Raw genomic sequence first — 12,873 nt, forward strand, 5'->3', positions numbered from 1 at the left:
GCGCACATCCGCAACTGCGTACCTTATTTCAGCTGTAATTCCTCGACTCGAAGTGAGAGAGAGAAAGTTACAAAAGACGAACTAAGCAAGTAACAATCACAAACTTATATAACAAGTCTCACGCAGTGAATTCTTCGCTGGAGGCAGCTTCCAAAAGTTAATTCGTTGTTTCGTCTCCGCTGCTGCAGCTTCACCTTAAGCTTCTCTCTCCCTCTCCCATCGGTTCGCCTCTCTCCTCATCCTCCTCCTATATACACTCGTTACATTTATTTCGCTCCATCTTTCTCTCTCTGTTGTCGTCCGTTTTGCTGTGCTGGCTTTCCGGAGTTCGCGTGGATGCGAAAAAAGTGGAAAGAGAGAGCCTCGAGACTTAATTAATTTCCTAATCTCGTGAAATGAGAAAATTCTGGGGGAATTTAATAACCGACTTCTCTCCCTCTCCCTCTTCTTTTTTTCTTTTTCTCCTTCTTTCGCTCTGTGTGGGATCAATTTAAGTTCGGTGTAATTAAATAAGTTCGGCTTGTTTCTAGGTTTCCTGCCGCGCTCTCTCGATCGGTTGTCCTCGGCAGCTGCGGGCGGGGGGCGTTTTTCGAAAATTCGACAGGCAATTATAATCATCGACGCACTCGCTGCTGCTTCTTCGCTTTTGACTCTGGCTCCATTACGCTACCTTCCCACAAAACAAAGGAGAAGCTCCGAAGAGAAAGAGGAAGACAGAGAGCGAGAGAGAGAGAGAGAGAGAGATAGAGTCACGTCTCGGGGCTCCGGAGTCGCTCTAATTAAATTACTTAAGCGTACGTGTATCTGGGAGGAAGCGGCGGAGGGCAAAGCGCCGGCAGAGAGCGAGAGAGAGAGAGAGAGAGAGAGAGAGAGAGAGAGAGAGAGAGAGAAATTGTAGGCAGCGCGCACAGCTACGTACGCTTTTCCGGCAATATGTACGAGCTTGCGCGCGACCGGATGTGTCTGGGGAGCGTTTTACCTCTCGAGCGCTTGCCTTCAATTCCTCGCGAGAAAGGCTCTCTCACTCTGTGCGCTACGTGCGACAGCAGCAGCTAGACAGAGGGGAGAGAGAGAGAGAGAGAGAGAGAGAGAGAGAGAGAGAGAGAGTAACAAACGTGCAAAGCTCTTTGGATATTAAATGAGGAAGAACGCCCCGAGGACTAACGCGCGCGTCGATCGAGCTTTGAGTCTGCTAATGAGCTGAATTTTTGCACTTTGAAAGAGGGACATGTAGAGTTTCGTTGAATTCGCTCTCTCTCTCTCTCTCTCTCTCCAAGACACGTACTCGAATCTCCATGCTTCTCTACTTACAAGCCTAATCGCTCACTCGAAACTTCCCTCGCAACGAACAACAACCCTCTCGATTTCGCGTCCCTCATAATCCATTCGCAATCGCGCCTCGTGTCCGTAATACATCACCCGGGCTTCTCTCCCTCGCTTCGCGAACACGTCAAAACACGTCCGAGCTGCGCAAAACGGAATCCGAAGCCAGAAACAACGGCCGAGCCATTATGCGCCTCCATATCTCTCTCTCTCTCTCTCTCTCTCTCTCTCTCTCTCTCTCTCTCTCTCTGATGTTACTTTAAACATTTTATCCGGCCGGAATACCTTATGAAGCTCTTTTCCCCGAGTGAAATCGTCGTCGCCGTCGGCCTCCGTGAGCCGCACGCGTATACGGGGATTAAATTTCTATCTGACGGCGGGGGCGAGCATGCATGAAAAATGCGGCGTGTGTCCGGTCTCGGGATTTCGTTTTTGCAAGCCAAGCGAGATGTAGTTTGGGGAGGTGGATTTCATGGACGCACGGTGGCCTCTGGCTTTAGTTCATCATTTCTTTTTTTTTTTAAATTGTATTTTGCAGTATTCGAATCAGAATGACATTTAGATCTGTGTGATGCACTTACTGAGATGACAAAGTTTCTCTATGGCTGGGTATCTATAGCGCGCTTACAGGAAAACTTTGACTTACCTAAAATAAAAAATAAACAAATGTAAATTTCATTAAATGAATACCGAGTAATATAATAGAATAAAATATTTTCGATTCTCGCGAGAGCATTCACCAAACAAAAATTCAATCCCCGATCGATAAAACTACATCGTCGCAAGAATCAATTTACGGGAAGCACCCGCTTTTCCAAAAATTTTCCGCTCCATCACACTCCCGCATATCCGTCCTCGAGAATAGAATAAAAATACCTCGGAATTGCAAGTTTATACCTCGCGAAAAATAGGAACGGAAACGGTGGCAGAAGAAGGAATCGGGTCGAATTCGTCCCTCCAGAGCAACTCGAATGCCTTCGTTGTCCGGTAGTCGTCTATACGCCAACATCAGCAGCAGCCGAGAACTTGCTTTACTTTTCCTTCGCCCCGAAAGTTTCGGTCCTGTCTCGCTCGGTTAAAAGTTATTAACGCCTCTGCAACGGCTTCCCTTTGCCAAGAGTGAGAGAGAGAAAGAGAGAGAGAGAGAGAGAGAGAGAGAGAGAAGCAGCTTCAGCCTTGGAAATTCAATAAGGCCGACGACGGATGACCGGCAAAAATCGAGTTTACGCGCGCGCGCGCGAAAAGCGTCTTCTGGAGTGGTAGTGCTAGTAGGAGCCAGTACTTAGGAGGCAAGAGAGCCACTTTGGGACTACGGGAAGGAGTTTGCGCGAGCCCGCGCACTTTATTTTTCGAGAGCAGGGTGAGCCGAAGTAGGTTATTGTGTTAGAAATTTTACGACGCTCCCGAGGATGGGGGGGGGGGGGATTGAAATCTCGGATGTGCTGGACTGGGCAACGGGGGATTCGGGGAGTTATGAAGGTGTACGTGTATTGTGTGTGGATATACTTGTTTATTTTAGAAGCTTACAGTGTTGCATTTTGCATAAAAAATTATTAAATGTATAGAATACGTTCAGTACAGATATCACAAACTTAATGTCTTGGTACCGCTTTCAACCAGAAGCCACCTTTAGCAGCTGGTATGAAGCTTCTGTCCGCGTAGACCATCGGATTGCATGTCTTCTCACAAGGAACCAGGTCACACTTGGCCAAGAGATGGACGAAAAGGACTTTCGTCTCGAGGATAGCGAAACGATTTCCTATGCACATTCTAGGTCCCAGACCAAAGCCCAAGTTCAGTATGTCACTCGACGCCTTTTTATCCATGAATCTCTCGGGATCGAATTTTTCTGGATCGTCGTAGTAGTCAGGGTCGTGATGAATGCCAACAGTCGGCACTTGGACCTCCATTCCAGGCTTTAGCACGTATGGCTCAGCACCGGGAAGCGTCGGAGGAAGTTCGAACTCTTTTGTGCATATGCGGGTTATAAAAGCTATAGGATGTATTCTCATAGTTTCGTGAAAAATCGCATCCAAATACCGCATATTGTTGACGGCCTCGTAAGTCGGCCGACCTTTGCAGTTTCTCATGACCTCGTCGATTTCGACCCGAAGCTTGCGCTGGACGTCCGGATTTACTGCCAGTTCATGAGCCATGCAACAAGCATGAGTCGACACTGTATCGAATCCGGCAGCGAAGAATATGAAGGCTTGAGCTGTCAAATCTAGAAAATCCAATTTCTTTGTCTTTTCCTGAGAGTCTAGCAACAGTTGCAGCATGTCCGGTCGTTTGATACCCCGTTCTTCTCTGGTCTTTATCGTCTCCTTTATAAGTTTGACAAAGTAGTCCGTTTCCTCTTGCGACACGATGCGGAGCCCCAGTTTATTAGCCAGAGACGGACAAACCATATTCAGCAGGAAGCATACAAGCACGGATGGTTTCGTAAAATCAGTGGACGTTTTGCCGTGAAGATAAAACTCGTTTTTCGACTCTTTCAGACTATCGACCTCGATCCCGAAGGCGCAGCTAGCTATTACGTCATTTGTGTAACGAGTAAACGCATCTTTCATATCTACGGCCTCCTTGGAACTGTTGCTCTCCAGAAACCGGTTTGCGAAATTCTCCGCACAAAGAGACATGAGCTCGTGCATCGTGCGCATCTTGCTCGAGGAAAAGGCCGGGCTGAGTAAGTTCCTAACCTCTCGCCATCTCTCGCCTTTCAGATTCGCGAGGTTTTTGCCGAAGAGCGGATCGGATTTTTCGCTCACCAAGGTCTTGTGGTCGGAGAAGTGGTCGAAGTTCTTTACTATGACGCTCTTGATGAGGTCAAGGTCACGAAGCACGATAATCGGATAAATAAACGCGTGTATGCCGACGTACTTGGCATCTCTGTTGGTGTTGTAGACGTCTTTCATGGCGTAGTTTACGTGATATCCAGTTAAAATACTCGCTCCTGCGGCCCCGATAAAAGGTATTTCCGGAGGCTGTGGTATTCCATATTTTGCAAAATAGTGACGCTTCTTGTGAGCCGTGAATACGAGGTACGTTAACACGGCTATGAGAGTCACGCACAGCCAGAAATCCATGATGATCTAAATGACGCGTAACTTACACGAGCGAACGGAGAACGTGAATGTAGAGGTTTGTTTTCGTCTTATGTAATCGTAGCGTGCGGCCAGAGCGCCGCTCTGTCCTCGACTGTGAGTGTGTTTGTTGGCTTTGACTCGGCTATACTCAGTGAATGGACGAGAGTTCAGCGTGTGGGAAGATGATGCCATCGCTTACTAAGTATTTCTTTGAATAGCGTTTCCTCGTTTAATATCGTAGTGAGCATTTCAAATTATTAACCGGTTTTATTTTTATCTGAAATGCTTAACATCGAAACAGAAAGAGTAAAAGTACAAAAAAGTTGATAAAAGCTATCCAGTAATTTGTTTTTTTTGCTTGATTCTCAACCAAAAGCCACCTTCCGGAAGCGGATTAAAGTTCCTTTTAGCGTACACCCATGGGATGCAAGTTTTTTTGCTTGGCATCAGATTGCACTTTGAAAGAAGATGCAGCAACAAGATCTTAGTCTCGAGTACAGCAAAACGATTTCCTATACACATCCTGGGTCCCAAACCAAAGCCCAAATTCAAAACGTCACTCGAGATTTTTTTGTCGAGATACCTATCAGGATCGAATTTTTCCGGATTATCGTAGTAGTCGGGATCGGAATGAACACCAACCGGCGAAACTAGGATCTCCATTCCAGGTTTTAGTACATATGGCTTTGCACCGGGAAGAGTCGGAGGAAGTTCAAACTCGTTTGTACATATCCGGCTTAAAAAACCTATTGGATGTACTCTCATGGTTTCGTAGAAAACTGCATCCAAATACTGCATACTATTGACAGCCTCGTAGGTTGGCTGGCCGTTGCAATTTTTCATAACCTCGTCAATTTCGACCTGAAGCTTTTGCTGCACGTCTGGATTTACAGCTAATTCATGGGCTATGCTGCAAGCTTGTCCAGATACCGTGTCGAATCCAGCGGCAAAGAAAATGAACGCTTGAGCCACTAAGTCCATGGAATCGAGATGTTTACCCTTTTCTTCGGACTCCATGAGCAATTGCAGCATGTCTGGCCTCCTTATTCCTTGCTCTTCTCTAGCTTTTATGGTGCCTTCTACGAGCTTGACGAAGTAATCCGTTTCCTTCTTCGATATGAACCGGAGACCTAATTTACGGCCCAAAGATGGACAAACTATGTTCACAAAAAAAGTGAGCATCACTTTTAGCCCCGAAAAATCGGTGGATCTTCTACCGTGAAGGTAAAATTCGTTATTCGGATCTTTCAAACTGTCGACCTCGATTCCAAAAGCACAGGTAGCTATTACATCACTCGTGTAGCGTGTAAACGCATCCTTCATGTCGATGTTTTCCTCGTCCCGGTACTTCTTGACAAACTGATCGGCAAAATTTTTAGCACAGTGTGACATTAGTGTAAACATCGTACGCATCTTGCTTGAAGTAAACGCGGGGCTAAGTAAATTTCTCACTTCGCGCCATCTTTGTCCGTTCAGCAGAGACAGACTTTTCGCAAAGATAGGATCGCTCTCTTCGCTCGAAAATACTGTGCGGTCGGCAAAATTATCAAAGTTCTTCACAAGCACTGATTTTATCAAATCGAGATCGCGCACCAATATCGCTGATTTCAAGAACGGGTGCACTCCAACGTACTTGGCCTCTTTATTTATGTTGTAGACGTCCTTTATGATGTAATTGACGTGATGTCCGGTAAGGATGCTCATACCTAACATACCGAGAAACGGTATATCCGGTGACTGGGGTATTCCATATTTTTCGAAGTAGTGCCTGATTTGGTAAGCCTTCAGAATTACGTATGATAAAACAGCGATCAATGCTGCACATATCCAATAATACATTTTGGTTTGCAAAATATTATTGAATGCGATGAAAAACAATCGACAGGCTGTATTTTAGCATTACCGTACGACCGACGCGAGACTAAGCTCGCAACTGACTGCGTATTAGCCTTGACTGAGCGAGCTTACCGAGATAATCAATAGTTAAAACGTGCTGGAGAATGACGTCGGAATTATTTTTGTCCGTGGTGGAAGAGGTAAATTGCATAGAGCGTGTGCTTTGACGCCTGTGTGTGAACTCTCGCGTGTTTGAGTCATAACCTTGTCTGCACTCATTGAGATTCACGGAAGTTCAAATGCACAGTACGAGACAGATGGTGCGTCAAAGAAGCGTTTATGTACATGCACTGATAGCGTTATGAAGAGCCCGCATGATTAATGATTACCGCATTCCTCCCTACAAAGCAGTGATGTGAATAATAAGTGGATACAGTGTTTCAGTAAGTAATAGTTTTTGAGGTTGTTATGTCAGTATAATTGAATCATAAATAACAGAAAAATAAAGAAAACAACAGTTAAACAAAAGTTTAATTGTTCATAAACGATTCTCGTTTATTCTCAAAAAATTTGGACTCTTTCCTCTTCACAAATCTAAATCCACATTTGCGACCCAGCCATGGCTAGAACGACCATCCATATGACTATCTTCAAGAGTAACGACAGTCTTATAATGTTTTTCAAGTGCTTTGTGTACTGTGCAGGTAATCACCAAAAACGATATCGATGGTGACTCAAACGACGTACTTCAAATAAATTTGCTGAGTGCGCGGTCAAGTGCGAGATGCGCAGCAGTTTCTGCTCGAGTGTTTTTACCTTAAGAAGTCTGTTATGATCAGTGGAAGCTCATTCATAGCGACAGTGCTACTGATAATGAAGTTTTTTCTTTCGTCAAAGAAGGTTCGATGATAGGCAACATTATCGAAGTTTTTTACCAACACACTCTTGATCAATTCAAGATCACGAATCACAATCACCGGTGAAGTAAACATGTGGCATCCCATATACTTAGCATTATAGGCCATGTTATAGGCCTTCTTGAATGTTACAGTCAGATGCTCGCGTTTGAAAAAGCCAATACCAAGGAATCCAAGAAAAGGTAGTTCTAGAGGGTGTGGAACACCATAACTGCGATATCGATTATTCATGTGCAGAGTAAAAAATATCAGTACGGTAAAGAGTAGGAGAAAGATGCTCCAGAGCCAATGGTACATGGTGATTGATCCTTGACATTCAATACAGAGCTATTTGTGTAGACGAGAGTTCGCGCGCAACTGACTAATTGCGTTGTTAGAGCGTGGCGATTAAAAGAGTTGGAAGTGTACAGTGCAAAATCTTCAGTCAAGGTCGTTCGATGAGATAAGTTTCTGCGAAGGCAATGACATTAAACTCAGTACTGTACAACTTTTACATTTTTTGTCTGAACAATTTAAAACTATCAGGAAAATGTAAAAAAATTAATACAACTTTGTTAATAATACATTTTATATAATGAATCGATCATGATCACATTAGTTTATAAACATATCACATTAGAATATATAGTATTATCAGACAGTTAGTATTTACTAATATAGTTTTTTAAACGTCATTTATATAAGACGAAAATCGTATTACGCTATCAATTTCTCGGCCGTATCTTTACCCAAAAACCACCTTCAGGTACTGGAGCAAAGCTATTCTTACCATACACAAACGGATTGCAAGTCTTTTTGGCTGGTAGCAAGTTACATTTGGACAAAAGATAAACCATCAAAACTTTACACTCGTGAATAGCAAATCTGTTGCCGATACACATTCGTGGTCCCAGTCCAAATCCAAGAGCTGTTGGGTCACTGGTGGTCAATTTCTTGTTAACATACCTTTCAGGGTTAAATTTTTCAGGATCTTGATAGTAATCGGGATTTTTGTGAATAGCACTCGCAGGTATCACAACCTCTATTCCAGCTTTGATCACATAAGGTCTCGCACCAGGAACAGCCGGAGGTAATTCGAAATCTTTTGAACACATTCGGCTCAAAAGAGGCACAGGGTGTAACCTCAGGGTCTCGTTGAAAACTGCATCTAAATAAATCATGTTGTTAATGGCTTCGAATGATGGTTGGCCATTGCACTTTTGCATCGTTTCGTTGACTTCTTCTTTGAGCTTATCTTGACAAACTTGATTTATGGATAATTCGTGGACGATCATGCAGAGCAGATTGGAGACGGTTTCAAAACCAGCGAGAAAGAAAATGAAGGCCTGGGCTGTAATGTCGAGGAAATCCAAACTCACGTTTTTCTCCGCAGATTCGATAAGCAGTTGTAACATATCCGGTCTGTAAATTCCTTTATCCTTCCTGGTTTTCAACGTTGTCTCGATGACCTTGATAAAAAAGTCTGATTCTTCCTTTTCTATTAACTTTATTCCCAATTTAGTCGCCAACCAGGGAAAAACTGATAGTATAATAAATTTGAACATAGCCGAAGTTCTCGTAAAATCTGTGGACTTCTTACCGTTTAAATAAAACTCATTATTCGGATCTTTCAAACTATCGACTTCGATTCCGAAAGCGCAACTTGCTATGACATCGTTGGTATACTTTGTGATCGCGTCTTTTGTATCCATATCTTCTTTATCCCCGTACTTGACAATCACCTGTTTTACAAAATTATCTGCACAACCGGCCATAAGCACGTGCATCGCGCGCAGCTTGCTTGCCGTAAATGCTGGGCTGAGAATATTTCTTATCTCGCGCCACCTGTCACCATTAAGCGCTGCTAAATTCTTCGTAAACAAAGGGTCATTAACATCTTCTGTAAAGGTTCGCCGATGAGAAAAGTTATCAAAATTCTTGACCAGCACTCCCTTGATCAGTTCAAGATCTTGCACTATTATCACTGGAGTGGCGAATGAGTGAACTCCTATGTACTTAGCTTCGCGATGATTCTTCAGTAAATCTTCGAGTACAAGACCAAAGTATCGACGTAACATCATATTCTTGCCGAAGAAACCTAAAAACGGTATTTCCGCTGGCTGAGGTACCCCATACTGCCGGAAGTGGTTCTTTATTTCCAGTGCCTTATGCACTATGTAAGTTACTACTACAAGAACCAATGACCAGATCCAGAAATCCATGATGACAAATGTTAACCTCAAAACGTACTGTACACTAGATGAGCTCTCGGCTGTGTGCGAATTACGCAGCAGCAGCGGCTCGAGTGTTTTTACCTTGAGCAAGGTTGCCTCGATCAGCGGAAGCTCGGACAGAAACGTAATGTCATACAAGAAGTATAGATACTGCGTGTCATTTTTACGATAAAAAGATTCCTCAATAAAAAATTGGACAGTACATTGAAAAATCTATTAACTCACACTCGTATTCTCATAAAAAGATATCAGAAAAAAAACATGCTATCTTGTTGCTGATAATTATTTTTAATTAGTTTATTATCATGTTTTTTTTTAAATTTGTATCTGTAATCACTTACAAAAAAATGTGCAATTACTAATTTTTGAATTTTATGATGTGCTTTTTATAGCCGATTCCGGTGACGCAAATAATCAATTTACAATAGTTTTTACTTCGATCTCCGTACCGCGGACTCTTACATCTACAGAAGGGGACAACGTGTAGGTCTAGGAACAGGTATGCCTGGCGTGGCTAATGGTTGAAATAATCGTCACTCAATATTGTTTATGCTGTACAAAAATGTCATAATATATTCTTCAACCCCCGGGTGTATTCGATATGGTTACAATGTTTCCCACGGTCAAAGATTTGTCACGGTTGATGATTGTTTTATGCTTTCGTGTTATCGCCAAAACGGCGGTCGATGTTACTTCATAATTACGGCACAATTAGTCGTCAGGACGCGATTTACCTTCAATAATACGCGAATCTTTCTGTGCTTCAAGACGCGACTTCTAAATTCAATTAACGACTTTTAATAATCACGCGACTTTTCGCGACTCACACACAATATTCTACAAAACAACCGACTCAACACTTTATTCAGTACTTCTCCGCGATATTCAACTTCAGTGGTCCAAAATGGTGGTGGCGTCCTTCTAACCGACGCGGCTCGACCAAGATGGCGATCGAGAACTCGCCTTTGGAGGAAATCCTGGGAAACGCGACGTCTAGGGTTTTAACCGTGGACCGTGGTCTCAATCCCTTGGTTTCCTGAAAATCGCGAGAACAACCGGGACTCGGAGGCCCGTTGTGGCGCAATAATAGGAGGAAGGAATCCTCGGTCGCAATGGCCTGACGCCGGCGCTATTCAGAGTTTTTTCTGATACGTTGTCGCTATCTGCTTCGCGTTTCGGATTTGCGAGTATATTATTTAGTCCTCAACTTATTGGCTCAACGATCCAAAACACGATTTACTCCGTTCGCCTTACCTCTCTCCATCCAGACTCCGCGATCGCGTCATCTAACCGAAACGGACAATACTTGTTGGCTTATTTCGCGCGGTTCGTACAACAACAAAACAGCGAGAAAACGCGATCTCTTTCGCGACAACTTCGTTCGTGATTTAAGCGAACACTCGCGACTCTACGAACTTGCGACTCGACAACTCTATACGTACGACTCTACGACTCTACAATGAAGGACTACTCCTTCGACAGCTCCAACTGTTCGGCTCCAGGGTTGACGATGAATTGAACGAGGAGGAAGCTTCATCGCGGCGCGAGACCCTGCGCGTCCCGGAGTGACTCGTCCTGAGGCGCCATTTACGAATTGGCACTATTGTCTCATCCTGACGCCACCGAACGGGGTCATTCGCGACGATAACGAATAGTACGGAAACTTCTAGTGGCGACGTGCCATGTTTTCCAACAACGCTCGCGAGTGTCGACGCGCCTTTACGCCTACTGTACGCGAGTCAGCTGCTCGACTCTCTCTCTCTCTCTCTCTCTCTCTCTCTCTCTCTTTTGCCAAGGCTCGCGCGCGCGTTCCCTCTCTCCGCGGCTATGGGGTGCGTTCCACCTAGCTTCGGGAATGCGCCGTGGGAATTGCGCAGTCGTCTTTCTGCGATCTGCGATTTGTTTATTTTAAGTTGGTGCTACTGTTTAAAATCCAAGTGTATGTTGGAAATTCAAATAACTGCCGAAAATCTTTGCCTGCATCTTTGTATGTTTCAAATAAGAAGGCTAACATGGATAAAACTAAAGTCAAAATATCTGGCATTGACCCAGCAACTAATAGAAACATAAATTTCTTTGTTGAACCAGAAGTTGCAGAAAAAGCAGCTAAAGGTAAGAGGTGTTCATTTTGTTACTGAATGTTGCGTTTATTTTAGATCCTATCTACAAAGATAAATTGGTGAAGATGAATTGAAGATTGAATCAATCAACAAAGAAATCAATACTTTGACAATAAAAAAGGTTGAACAAGTTGCACCTCTAATATTAAGTGATGGAGTGGAAAGAAATACTTTATACGTATCACCATCAGATTGTGAGCGTGCAAATAAGGGTGAGTTTCATATCCAATGCATTATATTTTAATAAGAGAATACATATTTTATTTGTGGATTTTTGTTTATAGATGCACTGTTCGGCACAAAATTATTAGTAAATCACAAGAAAAGTCTAGAAGATGGCTTGAAAAAAGTAATTGGCACAAACGTTGTGCAAGAAGATTTTACATCAGTTGCAAGTGGGAGCAACTGGAAACTCTTAGATATTTATGATGTTGACACTGATGAAACTTATCGTTTGACGGTCTCTCCTGAAGATTATCAGCTAGCTCAAATTGGTAAGATAAATTTAATAACTTTCAACCCCTTTATACTGTTTTTATCTTTTGCCCATATTTATTATTGTTTACAGATATGGGATTTGCAACAAAACTTTTGCAGTCTTACAAAACAATGTGCAATCTGCCATTAAATGAAAATAATTCAAATGCATGCAATATCGTTGATAAAGGACAGGTACAAGCTACGACAATATCAGAGGAAATAGCAACTAAACCAAAGAAACGTAAGTTTCATTAAATTAAAAATATTATAATTTTTAATATATTCCAGTGCCTTTATTTCTTTAATTTCCTCTTTCTTTTGAGTTTACTGCTGCTATCGTACCTGCTGTTGTGTCCATGTTGTATATTTGGAATTAATGATATAATAACTATTTTTATTTGCAGAAAGTGATCGTACTAAATGGAACGATGTTGAAACCTGTTGCCTTTTAACACTTTATGTTCACACTAAGAGGTTAAAGCTGTCGAAATTCGGAGCACTAGTCAACTTGTCCAACTTGAAAAAAAAAATCAAATCGCAGAAAGACGACTGCGCAATTCCCACGGCGCATTCCCGAAGCTAGCTGGAACGCACCCATAGGGTATACACTATCGCGGCTGCTATATGCTCGCGGCTCGGCGCTTACCTACTCGTACGAATGCACTCTTGCGAGCGAGATGCGCGGCGAGGATGCGCAACGGTCAGTTGCGGCCTCGCGGCTATCGCGCGCGGATCCTCTCGTATTCCCGAGGACGACGCGAAGCCTCCTGATGCCGTCACCAGCAACAGGCACGACGGTTCTGCCGATATAATAGCGACCCAGGGTTTCTGCTGGGCCGCATTGGCGCTATTGCCGCGAGTGATGCTCTTTCTGTCAGTAACGGGGAGCCACCTCTGG

General features: G+C 43.4%; 4 protein-coding genes, 1 long non-coding RNA gene and 1 pseudogene across 12 annotated transcripts in view; 1 reads left to right on the forward strand and 5 right to left on the reverse strand.

The window, feature by feature from the left end:
- LOC100121596 (CUGBP Elav-like family member 4) overlaps positions 1–12,873 on the reverse strand; it is a 566,446-nt gene that overhangs the window by 132,493 nt on the left and 421,080 nt on the right. For 2 of the 8 annotated variants that reach the window (XM_032596164.1, XM_032596163.1), the window contains exon 4: positions 1,905–1,969. The exons of the other annotated variants lie outside the window; for them this stretch is intronic. The gene's annotated coding sequence lies outside the window, so the exon portion shown is untranslated. The remainder of the gene's footprint in view (positions 1–1,904; positions 1,970–12,873) is intronic. 8 annotated transcript variants of the gene reach the window in all.
- Positions 2,814–6,363, reverse strand: LOC100121504 (cytochrome P450 9e2). Its single transcript, XM_003423751.3, has one exon. The coding sequence runs from the start codon at positions 4,407–4,409 to the stop codon at positions 2,916–2,918; it is 1,494 nt and encodes a 497-aa protein (XP_003423799.1). The 5' UTR covers positions 4,410–6,363; the 3' UTR covers positions 2,814–2,915.
- On the reverse strand, positions 4,657–7,479 carry LOC100678179 (cytochrome P450 9e2-like). Its single transcript, XM_003423752.5, has one exon. It carries the CDS (start codon positions 6,246–6,248, stop codon positions 4,743–4,745), a length of 1,506 nt encoding a protein of 501 aa, XP_003423800.1. The 5' UTR covers positions 6,249–7,479; the 3' UTR covers positions 4,657–4,742.
- Positions 6,775–11,231, reverse strand: LOC100678123 (cytochrome P450 9e2-like). The gene has a single exon (XM_003423750.4). It carries the CDS (start codon positions 9,361–9,363, stop codon positions 7,867–7,869), a length of 1,497 nt encoding a protein of 498 aa, XP_003423798.1. The 5' UTR covers positions 9,364–11,231; the 3' UTR covers positions 6,775–7,866.
- CYP9AH4 (cytochrome P450 9AH4) lies at positions 6,809–7,459 on the reverse strand (annotated as a pseudogene).
- On the forward strand, positions 11,249–12,175 carry LOC116738488. Its single transcript, XR_004344522.1, has 3 exons — positions 11,249–11,314; positions 11,532–11,707; positions 11,780–12,175. It is a non-coding gene; the product is annotated as an uncharacterized LOC116738488 (long non-coding RNA).

The sequence above is a fragment of the Nasonia vitripennis genome, chromosome 1 (genome assembly GCF_009193385.2).
Source record: "Nasonia vitripennis strain AsymCx chromosome 1, Nvit_psr_1.1, whole genome shotgun sequence".
NCBI classification, from domain to species: domain Eukaryota; kingdom Metazoa; phylum Arthropoda; class Insecta; order Hymenoptera; family Pteromalidae; genus Nasonia; species Nasonia vitripennis.

Bases quoted from the DNA above. Each gene is read 5' to 3' on its own strand.
- LOC100678179 (XM_003423752.5), bottom strand. From the start codon at position 6,248: ATGTATTATTGGATATGTGCAGCATTGATCGCTGTTTTATCATACGTA.
- LOC100678123 (XM_003423750.4), bottom strand. From the start codon at position 9,363: ATGGATTTCTGGATCTGGTCATTGGTTCTTGTAGTAGTAACTTACATA.
- LOC100121504 (XM_003423751.3), bottom strand. From the start codon at position 4,409: ATGGATTTCTGGCTGTGCGTGACTCTCATAGCCGTGTTAACGTACCTC.